General features: G+C 39.5%; 1 protein-coding gene across 2 annotated transcripts in view; it reads right to left on the bottom strand.

Moving 5' to 3' along the window:
• Nucleotides 1-20,886, bottom strand: part of UROS (uroporphyrinogen III synthase) — a 34,919-nt gene that overhangs the window by 12,624 nt on the left and 1,409 nt on the right. The window contains exons 2-6 of one of the 2 annotated variants that reach the window (XM_074959172.1): nucleotides 16,758-16,846; nucleotides 15,174-15,257; nucleotides 8,696-8,792; nucleotides 6,408-6,482; nucleotides 2,327-2,401 (exon numbers count right to left, since the gene is read on the bottom strand). In XM_074959172.1, the coding sequence (XP_074815273.1) occupies nucleotides 2,327-2,401; nucleotides 6,408-6,482; nucleotides 8,696-8,792; nucleotides 15,174-15,257; nucleotides 16,758-16,820 (394 nt within the window). In that variant the 5' untranslated portion in view covers nucleotides 16,821-16,846. The remainder of the gene's footprint in view (nucleotides 1-2,326; nucleotides 2,402-6,407; nucleotides 6,483-8,695; nucleotides 8,793-15,173; nucleotides 15,258-16,757; nucleotides 16,847-20,886) is intronic. The other variant, XM_074959173.1, reaches the window with a different exon arrangement.

The raw sequence follows: 20,886 nt of genomic DNA, 5'->3' as shown, positions 1-20,886 counted from the left end.
AATTCCAGGCACTGGAGAGTAATCTGTGGTATTACAGATCTTTTTTTTTTTTCTTATCTTGCATATATCCTAAATCTATGATTTTTTTCCACATTCTCAGATCACATGGCCCAGACATCTGTCCTCAATTCTTTCAAATTCTCTTCAAAATGCACCTTTTCTGCAAAACCCACAAATACTAACCTATAATCCAAAATTACAGTTACCCACACATTTTTAAAAAATAATCTCAGAGAAAACCTTCTGTACTGCATGATCTTTAGGACAGGGACCATGAGTTGTTCTTTTATGCCTTGTGCAGTCTTGTATAGGCCAAAATATTACAACATTTTTCATTTCCAGAATTTTTTTTATTTAAGTCCACAGCTATCTTTCTTGATTATCAAGAAGATTCAATTTATTTAAAAACCTGCTTATGCAATTTAACAAAAATCTTGTAGCCTCTCTGTAAATAAAAGTTTGACAGCTCTAATCCCACTTTTTCATTTAGCTACATAAATTTCTGTTGTGCATAAAAGACTGTACTAATAACCCTCCATCCACAAAAAATGTTATGTCCAATGGCCAAAAAATAATCTGTCTAGGTTCTGACCCCATGTCCATCAATACAGTATTTTAGCACCTCGCTAGAAGATACATGTAGTCAGCAGGATGATAAGGTGTGGTCAAGTAATGAAGTATTTAAGACAGCAGCTACAGTAATTCACCTAACAGCTAGAATAACTGCACTGATCACCATCTGTGTTTCTGCATCTGGCTGCCCAAAGGTGGACCATTTTCATTTTATTGGTTAAATAAAATGACTTTTCAAAGCCTGGGTCATTCTCAGTTCTATTGATGGATACTGCCTACGTACCGAAACCAATGTTTTCTCCCCTCCCCCACAATGTTTGGAGCAGAAAACTCTCATCTCCCTGGCCTGTAAAAAGCAATTCTTCAGTTGAATGGTTATCTCCCCCAATCTTCAATTTCACTATCTCTTTGAGACTCTGCAGTGCAGTTTCCTTAACTCCCTGATACCTTGCATTGCCAGCAGAGGGACAAACTCAATATTCAGTGGACTTAGGGTACAGAGCACCTAGACACTGGGTGCACAACCTTATAGAGCTTCTACAGCTGGCGCACACACACAGAGCTCAATTTAGCAATAAATCTCAAAGCCTTTTTAACATTAATTCCTGCCTAAATCTGTTGATCTTCTTTTGTTAAGTATCTCATCAAGCAGATATCAATCTGAATTTGCACACACTTTAAAGTCAGTATGAACATCAATTATGAACTCTCCTAAACACTATATTATCAGAAGTTCTGATGCCAGTCTCACTTCCTTAGCAATTATCTCTTATGGCATAGGTTTCTCCTAAGTCTAGAATCCCAGCTGTTTGATCATGAAACATCTCTGTACAGCTTGTAGTTGTTCTATCTTACAGTTGCCCAATAAACAATAATCAGCCACCAGGCCTAAACATGTTTCTCAAAAACACTACTACAGGGAAAATTGATACTTTAAATTGCTGATTATGGAGCTGGTTGGTTCCCCACTATTTGTGCATACAATACATAACAATTTAACATCATGGCTATATGCAATGCAGGTCAGTATAACAACAACTAATAAACACAATACCTAAGCTTTCTAAATTAGCATTTTGCACTGGACCAGCTGACTTGAAATCACATAGAACAGACAAGAGTTTGATACTGTTAGAAGTAGTTAGTAGTCCCGCATTACAGCTTTCACCATAACAAAAGCTAAGTTCAGCTTTCCATTGGAACCTTCCTCCCACCCCGGCTTTCATAACTTTCTCAAAACAATTCTTGTTTGGAACTTGTCTGGTTAATTGTGAGGGAGAAAGGGTTATCCCTTTATCTACTTTTGAATCATTGGACAATGGGGTGGGGGGCGGAATGCCAGCCTCATTTGGTTTGGGGTAATGTCTAATTCTGCAGCAAGGAAAGTCAGTATCAAGGGGATATGGAATATCAGTTGCACCAAGATACATAAACAGGCGACATCTGCAGCTCTGCCTTTCATCACGTTATGAAAGTCATGGCTAATACGGTCAGTAAATGCCACTTTGTCTGTTGGACCATAAAATATTTTATAATTATTATTACAATTTACTTCCTATAAACTAATATACTGATTGGATTCTGTATAGCACAAACCTATTTATCCAAAACATGTTGGGGACATCTGAAGCATTCCCACAAATGGCGTTTCAGGATTCTACTGAACACCTCTACACAGACTACGTGCAGTATTTTAAAATAAATTTAAATAAGTTTAAAATAAATTTGCCTTAATTGAAAGATTTCTGCATACTTGCGCAAATGTATCCAGCTAGTTTTTCAGCATTTCCACACTTTTCTCCTTGTGGAGCAAGGCCAATCTCCTCCACTGTAAGAAAAGTAACAAAGAAATATATTGTTTGACAGAATGTGACAACCAATCTGAATTTATTTTCAGAAACACTTGAATGGAAAAAGGAGATCCAACTTGATCCATCTTTTTCTGAACTTCCTTTAGATTTTCTTGAATCATTGTTTTAAGTAATGTACCACCTAAGGATTTGATCCTTGATCACACAGAGGGAACTGCTTTAGGAGAGCACCATGGGGGATTATTGAGTATCTAAACTTCACTCTGGAACCTGTTTGTGGGTAAAGCTGCAAGTCTGTCACGGAGGTCACAGATTCCGTGACCTCCGTGACTTCTGCAGCCGCTCTTGCTGGCTAAGGCTGCCCGAGCTGGGCAGCCCCAGAGCCAGCAGCAGCAGTTTGGGTGTGTGGGAGGGGGCTTAGGGGCAGGGGGTTGGGAAGGGTAGGGGGGAAACTTACTTCAGGGTGGGGAGCTCCCACTGGCATGGCCCTACAGCTCCTAGGCAGCGCAGGGGCCGGGGGGGCTCTACGTCGAAGGCCGCCCGTGCCTGCAGGCCCCACCCCCACAGCTCCCATTGGCTGCGGTTCCCAGCCAATGGGAGCTGCAGCAGACGGTGCTTGTGCCCCTCTGATGCCTAGAAGCTGCAGGGACACGGAGCCGGGTAGGGAGCCCCTCCCAGCTCTGCCAACCCTGCTCTCTCCCCGCCCCCGACCTCCCAGCACCAGCAGGGTTCCCCGGCCGTGTGCATCAGCCCACCTCCCCCCCAGCACCAGCAGAGGTCTCAAGCCATGCACCTCGGCCAGGCTCCCTTTCCCCCAACACCAACGGCAGTCCTAGGCCGCCCCCCGCGCACTGAACACCTGCAGCCACCCACCCAAGTTTTAGTCACAGGTTGTCATAAATATAAAGGGAAGGGTAAACACCTTTAAATCCCTCCTGGCCAGAGGAAAAACCCTTTCACCTGTAAAGGGTTAAGAAGCTAGGATAACCTTGCTGGCACCTGACCAAAATGGCCAATGAGGAGACAAGATACTTTCAAAGCTGGAGGGGTGGAGAAACAAAGGTTCTCTCGGTTTGTGTGATGCTTTTGCCAGGAACAGAAAAGGAATGGAGTCTTAGAACTTAGTAAGTAATCTAGCTAGATATGCGTTCAGTTCTGTTTTGTTTAAATGGCTGATAAAATAAGTTGTGCTGAATGGAATGTATATTCCTGTTTTTGTGTCTTTTTGTAACTTAAGGTTTCCTCTAGAGGGATTCTCTATGTTTTGAATCTGATTACCCTGTAAGGTATTTACCATCCTGATTTTACAGAGGTGATTCTTTTACTTTTTCTTCAATTAAAATTCTTCTTTTAAGAATCTGATTGCTTTTTCATTGTTCTTAAGATCCAAGGGTTTGGGTCTGTGTTCACCTATGTAAATTGGTGAGGATTTTTATCAAGCCTTCCCCAGGAAAGGGGGTATAGGGTGTGGGAGGATTTTGGGGGGGAAGACGTTTCCAAGCGGGCTCTTTCCCTGTTATATATTTGTTAGACGCTTGGTGGTGGCAGCAATAAAGTCCAAGGGCAAAAGGTAAAATAGTTTGTACCTTGGGGAAGTTTCAACCTATGCTGATAAAAATAAGCTTAGGGGGTTTTCATGCAGGTACCCACATCTGTACCCTAGAGTTCAGAGTGGGGAAGGAATCTTGACACAGGTATTTTTAGTAAGTCATGGACAGGTCACAGGCCGTGAATTTTTGTTTAGTGCCCGTGACCTATCCATGACTTTTACTAAAAATACCCATGACTAAATGTACCCTTAATCATGGGCCCCAAATTTACAGAGGGCAAAGGTGCCCGTGTTGGCTTGCTGCACAGAACAGGGTGCACTCCCTGTGATTGCACCTGTGCTCCTGCTGAGCATATAGACATAGCTCATCAGGTGTGTAGCTCCCCTCTGCAATGCAGGATAAAAAACTGAAAATCCAAGAGTACAATATGTCTCTTATTCACCATAAAGGCATATATGGTGGAAATCCCAAATTAACTAAAAAGGGTCAGATGCGACTGGCTCAAGCTTCCTTTCGGTCCATATAATTTTCTTTATCTTGACTGGTACTGTGAATTGTGACCTTCTATGTGCAGTTAAATTAATCTCTTTTGCACTTCTAGAAATTAAATCCAGATTAGCCCCATGCTAAGCAGCCATTCAGGATCAGATTGTATCAGTCTTTTTATTTAATCCATATATGCTAAATATCACTAAACATTCTAGGTCTCTTGCACAAAAGCAAAACATCTGATGCAAAGCTAAGCTATCTTTTGTCTCCTTGAGGCTCTCACATACATCCTGGTAGACTTAGTGAGATTTATACAGTCATACTGAGGGGAATAAAACCCCGTATCTAGCTCTGGAGTCTTGCTTGTCCTCATGGGCATGCGATTATAAGATATTTTTGCAGGGAACTGAACAATTGCTCAGGCTATGTACTTAAACCAAATTGAGGTGGTATAGGCAATGAGATAGGTGCAAGCAATCACATCACATAGCTATTGACATCTGCTAATGAAGAACATCATGCAACTTGTAACAAAACAGTTGCCATATAAATTCATCTTCTAATTCAAACAACAAAATGTCATCTAGCACGCTGAAGTTTACAAGCAGACGGGGTTTAAATGAAATTAACATATCATTTAAAATGTGCCAAACTAACAGGAGGAAAAAAACCCACAGTCCTGTACACTTTAAATAACACAATATTGACTTATCCAGCAGTACCCCAGCTAAATGTCAAATGTTCTACACTTTCTGATTTAGACTTTGGTTACCCATAACACTAAAAACTACACACACAATAGCTAACAGTAGCAGAAAAAACTGAGAATCAAACTGTGCTGCTTGTCTCTTTATAGGCCTATGTTGCATCTTGTTTACCTATGTGATGTAGTATCTTAATAGACAGGTTTCAGAGTAACAGCCGTGTTAGTCTGTATTCGCAAAAAGAAAAGGAGTACTTGTGGCACCTTACAGACTAACCAATTTATTTGAGCATGAGCTTTCGTGAGCTACAGCTCACTTCATCGGATGTCTTCTGCAGTTTCCACAGTATGCATCCAATGAAGTGAGCTGTAGCTCACGAAAGCTCATGCTCAAATAAATTGTTTAGTCTCTAAGGTGCCACAAGTACTCCTTTTCTTTTTATCTTAATAGAAGAAATGTAGAACTTGCATGGGACACCGAGGTCTTAAACATAAACACTGAGTTAAAGAGTTATAACCAATGTATCAGGCCAACGAACAAACAGCGAATCTACACATTAGATAAAGTGGTTAAAATTAATTCAGCTAACCATATACTGAATAAGTCATTTATAAAATAAAGATAAAGTAAATAAATAAAACTGATATTAATAAAACTGAAAAAGTGCAGTAAACTCCAATTAAGAGAACTATATAATAGCTGATTTGTGCTACCAGCCTACCGCTGCTTTGAAATGCTCTCAAAATAAAAACAAAAGGCAAACAACTTAGCTATCAATTAATTGGATTTCAACATATGGTAGAAGGATTCTTTGTCCACAGCATGAGTTATTTGTACAACATAATTAAAACAATGTATACAATTTCTTTAAACTCTCTGATGGTGGATCACAACATAGAAACAATGGGTGAAATCCTACCCCCTTGAAGTCAATGGGAATTTTGTCACTGATTTCAATGGCACCAGCATTTCATCCATACAAAATATACATATAAATTCAATACCTGTTTTTTTCTTTTTTTGACTAATCTTTTAAATCACCATTAATGTAATCGCAATTGCATTATAATAGGGAAAATAACGTGCACCCCAGGGCCATATCCTTAGCTGGTGTTGTTCTGATGATATGTATAAAGCTGACTTTTTAGAAACTTTCACTTGTTAATGAAAAGGAGCTTCTTATGCCTTTGTTCTGTGCAACCTTGAGCTAAGGTTAACGCTTCAAGAATTGTACTGAAGAGGTTGCTTTGTATAAGGGTTTCTTCTTTAATCCGGCTTACCTAGAGAAGCTGTAGCTTTTCCTACAACATACGCTGATTTGGTATTCCATTTTTCTTGTAGAGAATTTCTCCAGGCTGTAAAACATTACATTATGTGTAAGCATTTGGCAATAAAGCATAAACACTAGAGTATTTGGACTTCTGCCCAAAAGATTGCTTATTTATCTTGAGAACACTGTGAGCACACCAAAATACTAATAACCAATACTACACTATAAATGTCAGCAATTCTACGTGTACAAAATAAAGATTTTAAATCAGATATATGGTTCACTCTAAAAACAGTCTGTAACATGCTTCAAAAAGCTTTGGTTGAACAAAGACTGTTTTCAATTACTTGCGTTAAGTAGTATTTTTAATGCATACTTGCATGGTACCAGATCAACTGTAACTTGTAATGCTCATTTATATTTTGACGTTAACTAGGAATAAAAACTCAGTTAAACTTGCAGAAGAAAAAGAATTCCAGAGCAAAAAGTGCATGATAAACTGATGAATTTCAAATTGCACAATAAGGATATCCAATATAGATTCAGTCATAAAACTGAAAGCTTAGACATAGACTAAATCCAAGATTTCATGCCAACAAATCAAAGAATGGTAAATAAATCCTATATTCATGCACTGGAATACTTCACTATACAGCTCTATTATTTTATAAAAATAAGAAGACAAATGTATACGCTGATTGTGCTTTGAATAAAAAGAAAAATAGATCTATCAATATGGAAAAAAAATATCCTAGAGAAGCAGACCCCAAAATAAAATGGCTAGGAAATAGCTTTTCTTTCTAAATATGTTAGTTAAATTATAGCTTCACACTGAGCAATGTTGTTCGGCTCCAGCCTCCTCTTCCCAATTCCTGAAAAACTGATTGAGCAGAGATAGATCTGATAGGTCTCCTATTATAATGCCTTATATAAAACAACAGCACAGACTCACATGAAATATACTGAGTTCATTTCTGCCCTTCAGTTTTTTTAAAAAATGGCTTAATAGAAATAGAAAAGATCCAGAGAGAGTCGTGCAAAAATAATAATAAAATAATAATAATAATAATCAGAAGAAAGGAAAGCCTTCCATATCAGGTGATATTGAAAAGATTGGGACTGATTAGCTTACACAGGAGTCCGAATAAAAGGAGACGTGTGATGCTACACACCTTGTATTCAGACCCTACACACTATTGTAACAATCTTTGTACAAATATCTTTGTGAGGTTTCATTTCAAAACTAACAACACATTGATCATTAACATTTTTGCATGATGTATGCACAGGATGTGTACAAAAAGTTATGAATATATGCTGGAAATACGACTAAAGTGTGTTTAAACCAAGCATGTCGAGGGAGATGGTAAACAGGAGTGACACTGCAGGAAGGGGAGTTGGCCTGGCAGAGCTAATCCGCAGGAGTGAGTAGAGCACCCCAGGACAGTTAGATAAAAATATTAAAGGGTATATATCCTTGTTCTATGGAGAGTAAACCAATTATTAACTGTCTGGGAATAGAAAGAAACGCTCTCTATATGCAGGCTATTCAATAATTGTCCAGTTATATGCTTTCTTGCACCTTCCTCTGAAGCACTACCCACTTATACTAGCCACTGTTAAAGCCAGAATACCCAACTAGACAGACTATTGATCTAATCTGGTATGACAATTTCTATATAATGTTCCACAAGACTTTTCCACCCAACCTAGTACATTGCTGTTTATTCATTATCATTTGTTCACTGTCTTTTCGCTACTTTTCAATCCACATGACAGATTTTATATTCAAGATTTGAAAAAACTGTTTCAAGTAAGATTTCATGAGAATCATACATGCATGATGATGGGGATGGCCAGTTTCTAGTGGGCTAGAGAGTTTTCAGCAGACTCCTATGTACAGTCCCAGAATATACCTTTATATATTAAAAACTGAAACAGATTCCTTAGTTGGTGCTTACTATTGTCCTAGCATTACTAAGAAGAATAACTTTCATTCACTTCATGGGGAAAAATGAAGTCTAATTAGAGTTATTTGCACTCAGAGTTATTTTTGTTATAATAACTAGAAAAATATTATTATGGGGGGGGGAACAAACAAACAAAATCTCTACATGTGAAAGCTCACCTAAGCATAAAGCAGCATGGTGCCTTTAAATATTTGAAGTCAATTATTAGATAATTTTTTTTTTAAATATACCCATACATGCACACTAAGTAGCTTCTGGTGGGCGAGAGAATGAAATTTATAAAACTTCATTTAAAAAGACAGAACCAACGATACAAATCTGCACTTACCTTCATTTTTACTATTCTCTCCCAAACATAACTTGGCAGCTTCTACTGCTCTTGGACTCGTAAAAATTAAACCCTCATAACTATCTGGATGAGAGAGCTACCAAAAAACAATTTAGAAAATATATTTAGATAAACTCTGGGAAGTTCAAAAAACATACAGTGAATGTTACAATTTTACAATATGAAAATTACAGTCCAAAGTGTCAAATATTTTGATCACTTAATAAAAGTAGCAGAAATATTAATGAGATTTATAACACTGAATTCAGGTTAACTCAAACTTTCACACAAGACAACGTTAATTCTGAAATCTGAATATAGGAACAGACATAAATTCTTCTCACCAGACTGGAATGTGAGAAAAGTATATGATGGATTTAAAATTCTTACAGGAGAAGCTAATAATTATTGTTAGCAGTAACTCAAAGTATCATGAGGGCAGGTGCTTGCCTCACTGCCAGGGTGAAGAATAGTTCAGATTACTGACTGTCTATGCAAAAAACAACAGCAACCAAAAAATTTCTGGTGGACCCTAATAATTGTAGGCCTTGTCTGAACAAAGTAACAGATTACAAATTTAAACTCAGCATTTCAGTAAATATCCCTGGATATTTGTAAGAACAAGGAAAACACAGAACTATGTATCTCAAATTTTAAACAAAATAATTTTTAAAATGGTAAAGAGAACATCAAGTGTGCAATTTTGTGGGTGCAGCACAAAATTTGAAGCCCAGGGTAAGACAGCTGTTAAAGACACTTTTCCCCCTCCTGGTTCTAGCGTAATGGGGGGCTGAAAAGTACTGAGCACTTTTGAAAATCTCGCTACTTTATTTAGGCTCCTGCATGGGAGCTTTTGGGTGCTCTTTTCAAAACCTGGCATAAAAAGTGTAAAATACTCATCTTATACAGGAGTACAGGGCAATTGTTTAAGATACTTTTTAACAACTAAGCGCCCAATCCTGAAACTGGCTCTGTATGGAACCTACTGCAGGCGTATAACCCTAATATAGAACACACAAATAACGAATATTCAAATAATGTGGGAAAACTTCTTTAGCATAAATACCATTTTCTATCATCTCAGTTATATGATTTCTTTACATACGATAAAATTAAAATTAGGACTGTCGGATGTCTGAGGCTTATAGATAAATTTGGGTTAGCAATCAGAGATCATATAAAGATCTACAACACAAAATGCTAATAACAAACACATGTATATTGCATACTCTGAGAATAAAAAGGGATACGATTTATAGTAGGGTTAAATACTGGCTCCACTAAAGTCCATGGCAAAACTCCCATTTACTTCAGCGAAACCAGGATTTCACCAAAGCTGTTTGTTTCATTTAACCTCCTCATAAAGTGTATTTAATACTACTGAAGCTGCAAAGAAAGCACTATCTTAGGGCTTTTTCAAGTAGTATATAACTGGGATCACCCATGCCTCATAACCCTGGCTGTGTATATTAGATTCATAACTGGCCAACTCATTCACTGCTAATTAGTTTGTATCATAGTAAGGGGTTTGTTTTTTTTAAGTCTTAGTTCTGCAGCTGCAGGACATGGTAAAGTATGCGTAAGTGCAGAACTTGTGCTAATGAGCTGCCCCACAGTAACTTCCATAAACATTTAGAAAACACACTGTGCATGTACAGCAAGCATTTGGAAGGAGAGGTGCTGCAGCCTCAATATGTCCATTGACAGTAACATCACTTGCCTGGCGCTAGAGAAATTCTCACACAGCTGGGGATGACCCTCAGCAACCTGGTTTCCCAAACTTTAAAACAATTGTAATTTAAAAATATCTTTGCCTCCAGCCCAGGGGCAGAGGAGAGGGAAGGAGAAATCCGCCTTGTCAAATTGAGAGCTATATAACCAGAACATCCATCACGAGTCTCCTTTCATTGTTTTCTTTGAACCAGCTAGCATCTAAAGCTCTCTTCAGCTGACTAACAGGCCCTGTCAGAGTTCAGATGGGGAACAGATGTGAATACTGTCTAAGCCTGAGCATGATTTCTCAAAGCACATTGAAAGAGCTATTCTATAGAAAAAGACTCTGTATTTAATGCATTCACTAAGACTTAAGTGACAGTAACATAACGTATACAGGACCAATACACTCTTTCCATATGGTTTTTCATCATTTTCAACTCTGCTGCTCAGTTTAAGTTACTCACTTTACTGCAACTTTATACATTTGTGACAGGGTGCAGCCTGGGACTGTGGGACCCCTGTGCCCCTTTAACTCTCCAGCCTGGGCTATCCCTCACAGTGCTTTGCTAGTGACAATCAGCAAACCCCTCCAGGCACTATCACTCAGCACAACCACATGTGGAGCCCCACACCCAGCTAGATTGCATGAATGCTCCCAGAGCCACTCATGAATCACAAAGAGAAAGGCACCTGGCAAATCCCCCCAGCTCCCAGCCTTGTACCCCAGGAATATACCGTCTTGCACTGTTTAGACCCTTTCTTGAGCAATGTAAGTTTATTAATTGGTTCACCACTTCATCAATGGAAAGTGGATATACATCAGCCTGTAAACCTGAGCCGATCTATCAAGCACTTCAGGCAAACTCAATGGTAAAGATAAACAGTAAAACAAGTTTATTAATTATAAAAGATTTTAAGTGATTATAAGTGATAGGCAAAAAGTCAGAGTGGTTACCATAAGAAAAGAAAATACAAGCACGTAATCTAAACTCTCAACTCTATCAGACTTGGCAACATCTAGATTAAGCAGTTTTTTTCACCTCACTGGATATTGCAGTTCATATGACAAAGGTTTCACCCTTGAAACCTGGGCCAGTTTCCTCTGTTGGAATCTTCAGTCTTCTGAGTGTCTTTCCTTGCTGCTTGCAGCATAGGTGCGGGGAGGAGAGAGGGCAAAGCATGGGGCCCCTGTGTTCTGTTTTATACCCTTAATCCATGTGCTTGGAGAACACTAATCCAGCCATGTCGGTGGGCATTGCTGAGTCCCCAGGCAAGGTTAAGTAATTCCCCTGGTGTGGCCTTGTGCAAGTGAGCCATTGAATTGTAACTGCCTTACTGGACAATGGCTGTTGATGGTTGTTGGATACCCGCCCGAGCTTCGGTTATCCCCTCCTTGTCTTTGGGGAGCTAGTATCTGGACGCTTCCCAAACCCACAGCATATTTTAGTGACAATCATACAACACAATTCTCATAACTTCATATGCATTGATGATATACATATTTAGATGGAACAGTGGGTTTCAGAAGATCATAACCTTTCCTCTGATACCTCACGTGGCATGCTTTATATGCAATATCACAATTATATATAGATGATGAATCTGCGGGCTACAGGGTGCTCCTCGAGGTACAGAGTGTCACAACATTTTAGATGTAAACTCTCATAATGTATAAGTCTAAATCCAGCATCAGGTTGGAAAACCATGAAGCCGTATTTCAAAGTTTCAGGGTAACTGCAGCTACATTTCTCCATCCATGCTCCCTCAAGGGTTTCTGGCTTCCAGCCATCAACTCTCCTGGATGGAAACCAGTGTCTCACTCCTTTCTGACCTGGGGGTTTTAAGGCTGAACAGCTCCCAGCTTTATATTGCAATACCTCAGTAAGCCAGTCTGCCTAAAAGGTCAGTGCCTGTCCTTTGCTTCCTCTTTGAGGGATATGGCCAGTGTACTGCCAGCACTTACAAATTACCCCACAGCTCCTTCTAAGCCAGTACATTTATTATTAAGGTAAAATCATCACAAAGAAAGCATATAAAAACAACAACAAAAAAAACGTACACACATGCTACAAAGCTTACCAGTGTCACCCCCAGTTTCAACATAGGTCACTGGTAATGTCAGTCCTTCAAACCTGACAACTAGATTTTCCACATGGGTGCAAGTTCAGTCTTTAGATCAAGAACCAGAATGAAGGCCCTGAGTTATTTTAAGATGGGGCTGTTTATCCAAAAGTACTTTCTTGCCTGTTGGCCTCTGGAAAATCCAGTTAGAACCAGAATATGCAAGCCTCCGTCGGTGGTAGTACCTTTCTGGAGGTGTTATAAACTGAATGATTTGTGCTGATCATCCCTTACTGATTTCAGTTCCTGAAGGAGCCGTGGTAACCCTCACCTCTCGGAAAGCATACAATCTCTGGCCCAGAGAGGTACCATTCATACATTCAATACAAAAGGGTCTCCCAACGATATTGCAGAAAGTTGCCTATCTGTCTCAAATATATTGAAAAGTGGATTGCTTCTGCATGAGATGATCCTCTAATTTAACAAATGCATTCTAAGGGGAGTCTTCCTCTGTGGGATGAACAGCTCTTCCAATGTGTTTCAGAACTCATGCCCAGATGTTTTCCACTTTATTTTTATCCATTCCTCAAGAACTTTCCCCTTAAGTACTTCACCACAGCCAGAACTTAACCAACTTTACAGAATAAAGTAAAAGACTGAGTTTTAGCTCTTGCTTTTGAAAACTTTTTGGCTGTCATTAGGGATTCAGGGGCTTTGTTACAAAGAGGTGGTTTCCATTACAGTTTAATTAAAAAGTTTATATTCGTTTTTTAGTTTTAATAATCATGTAACAGGCCCAGGTGCTTGGCAACTGACTCAATAAGAATTTCTAAACAAACATCAGAGTAGAGGGTTTAAAAAAAAATACAGGAAAGAAAATCCATTTTATGAGAATGAATTGAAAATTTTGAAGTTGTTTCTAGCTTGCAGGGTTCAAAACGGATCAATTTCTCACTCCCCTCCCCACAAATTTTCAGGAAATACCTTTTAAAAAATCTCTAAATTTTTGTTTTCCTCCTCTCACTTTTTGCCACCAGGTGCCATAAAATAAATTATGTGCATTTGTCATTAACTTTTCTTTTTTCCTAACCTTTGAAAAGTTGTAAAATAGCAAAAGAAAAAATGAAACTAATTCTGCCACAGTAATTATTCAAAATCTCCAGTTTTTGAAGAGTCTGAATTTTCATTTTTCCCTTTGCCACTCTAGCTTCTCCAAGATAAAGAAGTTTTAAAAAGTTATAGTGGCAAAGGGAAAAATGAAAAAGTGACACTCTCCCTCCCCCAAAAACCTAACTATGATTAATTTAATGACAAAATGGAGGGGCAAGAGGGAGCAACAATGAATAATTAAAATTTTTGAAACTTTCAATTTCAACAAAAAAATAAAATAAAACAGAAAATTTTAAAAAAACCCAAAAGCTTTTTGTGAAAGTTTTCAGTTTAGGAAAAGGACCATCTTTTGTCCGCAAAATGTTTCAAAACGAAAAATGTCAACCAGCCCTACTAAACACATTTCTCTTCTGTTTCTTTCTCCAGCTCACGTGGTCCTTCCCTCCTCTCTCAAGTCCATAAAATCCCCATTATTTAGAGCATTCTGTGGAACACACCATTGGGCACCTGTCAGGTAGGGAAACTAGAACAGAAAACACTGGCCTTAGAATCTAGGCGACAGGTGGTTCATATCATACAAACAAGTTCTTACGAAGGCCTATCTTTTTCTTGCATAAACCCACCTTCCTACATATACCTTCCTTTATGTAAATCCCAGTGTTACAGTACACTATGCTGTAGGCAGGAGCATAGAAGAAAACACAGTCAGATCTTAACAAACAGAGGTCACTGATGAGCAGCTCAAACCACTAAGTGTGCCGTCCCCTTGCCCAGTGGTTTTCAACCAGGGGCCAGGGTGCCCTGGGGGGGCCGCAAGCTGGTTTCAATGGGTCCACCAAGCAGGGCCGGCATTAGACTTGCTGGGACCCAGGGCAGAAAGCCAAAGACCCACCACATGGGGCTGAAGCCCGGGGCCCCAAGTCCCACAACCCAGGGCTGAAGCCGAAGCCCGAGCAACTTAGCTTTGCAGGGCCCCAGGCAACTGCCCTGCTTGTTACCCCCTAATGCTGGTCCTGGCTTTTACATACAGTAAAATAGTTGTTGTGGGCCATGGAGTTTTTATAGCATGTTGGGGTGGAGGCTCAGAAAGAAAAAGGTTGAGAACCCCTGTCCTAGCCCCCGCTCGTTTGGAGAGCAAGAAAGAGAGTTCTAAATTCAAGCCTGTTTTCTAACTAGGCAGCAGATACACTTCCACGGCAAAGTTTTCTAGGCAATTGACCTAGTATTATAGTCACTGCAAGACTGGATATAGCTCATCCCAGCTGAATCTGTCAGGTTAGTTACATGAGAAGGGACTACATCATCTAAGGATGTCAGGGAGACAAGTTTGGTATGCTCAGTGAAGTTCTTCACCATCGTTAGTAGCAGCTTTTTGGTCCAATTAGGCAATGAGGGATGAATCTAAAAAGGTATATACCTAAGGAGGGGACTGGAGTTGTGGAAAAGTTCTTTAACTCCCTATCAATTCAGGAGAGAAACAGCAATACAGATAGCAGTGAGAAGGTATTATTGAATCAGGATTAGTCTTTGTAGCTTGGCAGTCATAGGGCATAATTTCTCCAACAGGACTACTACAAGGTTGAAAGCTTACCTTTTCAAAGAAAGTTTGAAGAGACACAAATTCAAATGACAAAACAGGGATTAAAGCTGCTTCAAATCCGTATAATCCTAATTCCTATGGATAAAAGTATATCTAGTCATTGGAATGCATCACAAATAGTGTCTATTTATAAGAATGGGCTATTTGGCAACAGAACTATTCAACTACTTTTCTGAACTAAAATCCAAAACTATCTATGGAATTTTTGGTTGTTTTTTTGTTGATTAATTTAGTGCTGCTGAAAGATATTGTACTTACAGCCCTTGAGACTGAGGCCCTCTATTTATCCATTAAACAGGTACAATATAAGCCAGGGGTGGGCAAACTTTTTGGCCTGAGGGCCACATCTGGGAATAGAAATTGTATGGTGGGCTATGAATGCTGACAAAATTGGGGTTGGAGTGTGGGAGGGGGTGAGGGCTCTGGGGTGGGGCCAAAAATGAGGAGTTCAGGGTGCGGGAGGGGGCTCTGGGCTGGGGTGGGGGGTTGGGGTGCGGAAAGAGGTGCAGACTCTGGTTGGGGTGTGGGATCTGGGGTGGGGCTCGGAATGAGGAGTTTGGGGTGTAGTAGGGTGCTATGGGCTAGGACTGAGGGGTTCAGAGGGTGGGAGGGGGATCAAGGCTGGGGCAGGGGGTTGGGAAGAGGGCTCAGGAGTGCAGGCTCCGGGCAGCACTTACCTCAAGAGGCTCCCAGAAGCAGCAGCATGTCCCTTCTCCAGCTTCTACGCCGAGGCACAGCCAGGCGGCTCTGCATGTTGCCCCATCCGCAGGCACCACCCCTGCAGCTCCCATTGGAGCACCGGAGGGGGCCATTGGAACAGGGCCATTGGAGCATGTAGGAGCCAGAGAGGGGCCATGCCGCTACTTCCGGGAGCCACATGGAGAGGCCCCGACCCTCCTGCAGCGCCGAAGCGGGGCAAGCCCCAGACCCCAGTCCCCAGTCCCCAGCGGGAGTTTGAGGGCCAGTTTAAAATGGCTGGTGGGCTGGATCCAGCCGGCGGGCCGTAGTTTGCCCACCCCTGATATAAGCGGTCTCTCACTACTGATGTGCCTTACTACTAAGGGCCCAATCCTGCAAATTGTTACATGTATATGAAGTTCATTAAAGCCAGTGGGACTATCTGCACAAGTAAGAACTGCCCACATGAATATGGTTTGCAGAGATAAGGCCAATTATAGGCGTAAAAGGTATTTAAATATCCATTTATGTTCTTGGACTCTCAATGGAGACTGCTAACAATTGTTTGTAACAATTACAAAATACTGTAATCCTAATTCTGATCTATATGAAAGCAAACTGATATTTAGTCATTTACGCAGTTTAAAACTAACTTCAATAACAATGGATGATTACTCAGCTAAGAACATTAACTGTCATATCTAAAACTACTCTTTGTAATAGTGCAAATTACACTGGAAAGTTAGTTTTCTCAATGGATACTAACATTTGAAACACTTTTTCCTAGTTTTGTAACACACAATCACATTAATCTTGTTTAATTGCTAATTATTATTATTATTAATTTAATAGTGAAACAAGGCAAGGGATAGCTTCCCCTACCCCTATGTTACTTACTTGAATATATGGATCTGGTCCTGAGTCTCTGTCTTTGGGGTCCTTCAGTAACAGAACTTTCATTGTTTACCAAAAATGGCCACAGATCACTGAAACACAACAAAGAAATATCTAAATTAGATCTAGAGGACTTCTCTGTACAATGCCAGTAAAAGTTATGCATCACAAGAAACAGGATAATTGACAGATGCACTACCGTTTACATAATGAGTAAGCAATTAACGAACATTCTCTGGGAGTGAACACCCACCCTGATAAGGCCAGCAAAAAGCATGTTGGTTTTGAATGATACCACTTACAGAGAAACAAACGACAATGAAAACCAACAAAAAGAATGAACTTTGAAAGAAAACACTTTTAAAAAGGAATAACGAGTAACATATTAACATAGTAATATAATGAGCATCCTCTGACAGCTTTGTTATTCTATTCTATATTGGTTCTTATACTGACCTCATCACATGGTATTTGAGCCCCTCCTCTGGGCTTGCAAGTAGAGGCTGGGCCCTGTCCCACTCTGGAGCCACAAACACAGGAGGAGCTGACAGCCGGTGTGAGTTCCCCACCTTCCCACGGGCAGTGGGACTCAGGCTTCCAGCTTCAGCCCTGGGGTGGCAGGCAGCAAGCTTCAGCCACGTGGCGGCAGCGTCTGGAAACTGGGGTTCAGGCTCACCACCTGCCTCATTGCCTCTGGCCCCCGCTGCCTCTCTCGGCCCCTGACCCATCCACCCCATCATCCCTGGCCCCCAATGCCTCACTACCCACCACCCCATCCAAGGCTTAATTTGTCCCCTGGCTTGCCAGGGCTGTGTAAGTCTGCTGTGAAAAGTGATATTTGTATGTTTGTTAATATCACTTTTCACTGCTTCACAGCTGGCTAACAAGTCTGCTGCTGTGAAAAGTGATATTAACAAACATACAAATATAATTTTTCACAGAAGCAGATTTACTAGCTAGCAATTCTATTCAAAAGAAAAAAACAGAAACCAAAAAAGCAAAAGAAACAACTACGAAAAAAGACAAGAACATGCAGAGCATCTTATTTGTGTTTCTATTCTGTTTAGGTCCAGTAAAAAACTGTACATTGTTGTTGTTACTGAATCTGCAAAAAACCCAACAACCCTACATAAATACATTACAATGATTTGGACAGGTATGTGTGCATATTTATTTGTTTTTCCTAAAGTTAATCAAGTTTTTCGGAAAAATTGTCATAGTGGCCACCAGCAAGAGTTGGTGGCCGCACTCTGAGGACTCCAAAAAATGTGTTGTGAGAACCCCTGCACTAAGTTACATAACTAACATCTGTCACATTTATTCTTTCATCCTCTCCCCAGGAAAAAAAGTGTATGTAGTAGTGTTTTATCTTGGAATTTATTTTTATAATATGTGTATTTCAGAGCACACACTTCCAAATGAAGTCTACAGAAGCTATGGGAGCTCAATGTCTGAAAATCAGACCCCACTGAAGTCAATGAGACCAGCTAGTCGTGCTTAAAAGTAGGCATGAGCTTAGATACTTTGCTGAATTGGGGCCTAAGTGATTCTCTCCTACAGGAGGATTCAATATCAGAGCCATGACTGGGACTCATAATAATACTTCCTATTGTTTAGGTGCTAATCATGTCTCCTGAGATAAGGTTGTGATGACAGTTGCATGATAAGAAGTCTAATTTTGACACACACATCCTTTTAACTTTTCATAGGAAGAAGGTATTCCCATGAACATTTTTATGCTTAATTTAGAGGAGAGAGCAAATATTTTGGGGAGTGTCAAACACAGAGCTTTTTTTCTTGAAAAATAAGTGTTCTCGTGATTTTTCATCCATTTATAACTTTGAAAAAAAATTCCATAAACCCCAAAGTCAAAATAAACAAAGTTTTGTATACCCCTCTGCAGAGTATAGGTTATTAGAACTTTGATTTTGAAACTAAAGGCATTAACAATCTTTCCTGCTATTGACTCGATCTCCACTAGCCACCCCACCATAAAAAATTTAAGCATTTCAAAACTTCAACCAGTTACAGATTAACACTTAATAATAATGAACTTAAAGCACTGCAATGCAGTGTGGAACTGGCAGAGTTGTTAAAGTTCCCTGAAGGAGAATCCATTTTTGGAATAATTTATTAAATTTCCTATAGCACAGCTCTCCTCTTGCAGACATTAGCAAGTCCACAGGAGGCAGTATATCAGGGGAAGATCTAAGCCCAAGTTCTCTGATAAACCAAATAAGATACACAGGAGAACAGCTCTGCTCCAAATTCTCTTACATAGACTAATGAAGTAGGTCTCAACTTTGGCAGACTTCATCAAGCCCTCAGGAGGGTATGTGCCTCTCTATCTGTCTGTCTGTGAGTATATACATGTTGCTGGGTTTTTCTTTCATATTTCTTTTTTTTTTAAACATAGAAAGTTCACACACAAAAACTTTAACTTACTCTTAAAAGTTGTTCCAGTAATTACTACAACTGTTATATAAATTACATAAAAAGAACATTACAATTAAAAAACCCAACAGTCTAAGCCTTAGAGAGTATTGAAATATTTATTAAGGAAACATATATGTACTCCAATATCCTTACAGTTCACACATTCTCTTAACAATAGTGACACACACACTTCATAAATTACCTAAACTCTGACCACAATATGAACTTACAAACTTTTCCAAAATATACATCACTAATTACATACTTTAAATAATAGATGACATACATACAATGACATTTTAAAAAATCCTTTCACCTCTTTGAAGACATATGTATAATGTTTAATAATACTAAGAATGAAATCATCAAAAATGTAAATCTAAGAAAAAATGAAAATCCTCCCAAGGCAATAATTCTACTAGGGAAGAGTAAAAAAGCCAAACTAGAGCTACAAAACCCCAGAATGAAATCATAAAGTTGATTCAGGTCCATTCTGGAAGGAGGGGAGTTGTCACTGATGTTTTGGATATAGTCAGAACCAAATTATCTCCCTGTCAGGTAGCCTGTTGTCTGTCAAATACCGAATAATAATAAACAGGCAAGCATCCATACTTATAAGCTTATTACAGGCTTCCAACTATCAAATGAATTCCACTGTTTAGTTCTTGTGGGCAAAATATATATTAAAACTAAAGAAAAATTATTGGGAAAAGTCTTATATCACAAACTACTCTAATATGCAATTAGCTGAATGCCCACTTTACACAGAAAACACACAACTTATGCTTTGGACGCAGCCACCTGGTTTATTTTGAGTAAGCCTGCTTGCTCCTGATACCAAGAATGTCTTTGGCTTGCTTTAATTTCTGCCAGAAAGCAGCTACTTTATTGACTTCAAAGGGATTGCAAAGTGTGCGACTGAAAACAGAATTTGGGCGAGAGTGGCTGCGGCTTTGTGCACTCCTGTAATATTTGTCATGCCATGCTAGTGTCCTTTGAGGGACTTTAGTGCATCTGCTGTAAAAGCAGCTACAAACCTGTCTGAACCTTGTGTCGTCTTTTCTTTCACAGTTCAGGCAGGTTTATTTGGCAAATATATTGACATGTATGATAAAATATAAAGTGATATAATGCACCAGTATGGCAATGCTCTCTTGCAGCAGGGATGTCCCATAGAAGAGACAAACCTTGCATTGTTTTGGCTACAGCCTATCCAACCTCATTTTTCTTAGCAATTATGCCCTAGGACAACTGACATCACCATAAGTGTAGGCACAATGCCACCGTAACAGACGGGAATGAGTATAGACAGCCAAGAAGCTGAATGTGGGCAAATATGCATGTTGAACATGGTATTCCCAAACCAGAAATGTTGAAACAGCTGTTATTGCTGAAGTTGTACTCCCATGACTAAGGGAATATACCATCAGTACTTAAACTATAAATTGGGATTTTCTTTAGAAATAATACTTTTTAAAAGTAACATCTTTTGCGGCTTATTACAATGTGTTATAGGTGCCACAGACACAGGAATAATAATCTGTATTTATAATGGAATCTTCAAGCCCTTGAGACTCTGAGAAGGAGCCCTTGAAATTGGCTAATGAATTATTATTCTGAACAGCTGGATTCCTGATGAATAAACTGAAAGAATATAGAACCCCATGAGACATTTCTGGTGTATAGAAGAGTCCTA

The sequence above is a fragment of the Natator depressus genome, chromosome 7 (assembly GCF_965152275.1).
Source record: "Natator depressus isolate rNatDep1 chromosome 7, rNatDep2.hap1, whole genome shotgun sequence".
In the NCBI taxonomy this organism is placed as follows: Eukaryota; Metazoa; Chordata; order Testudines; family Cheloniidae; genus Natator; species Natator depressus.
The sequence above is the reverse complement of the archived record's forward strand: the minus strand, read 5'-3'. Positions and strand labels throughout refer to the sequence as shown.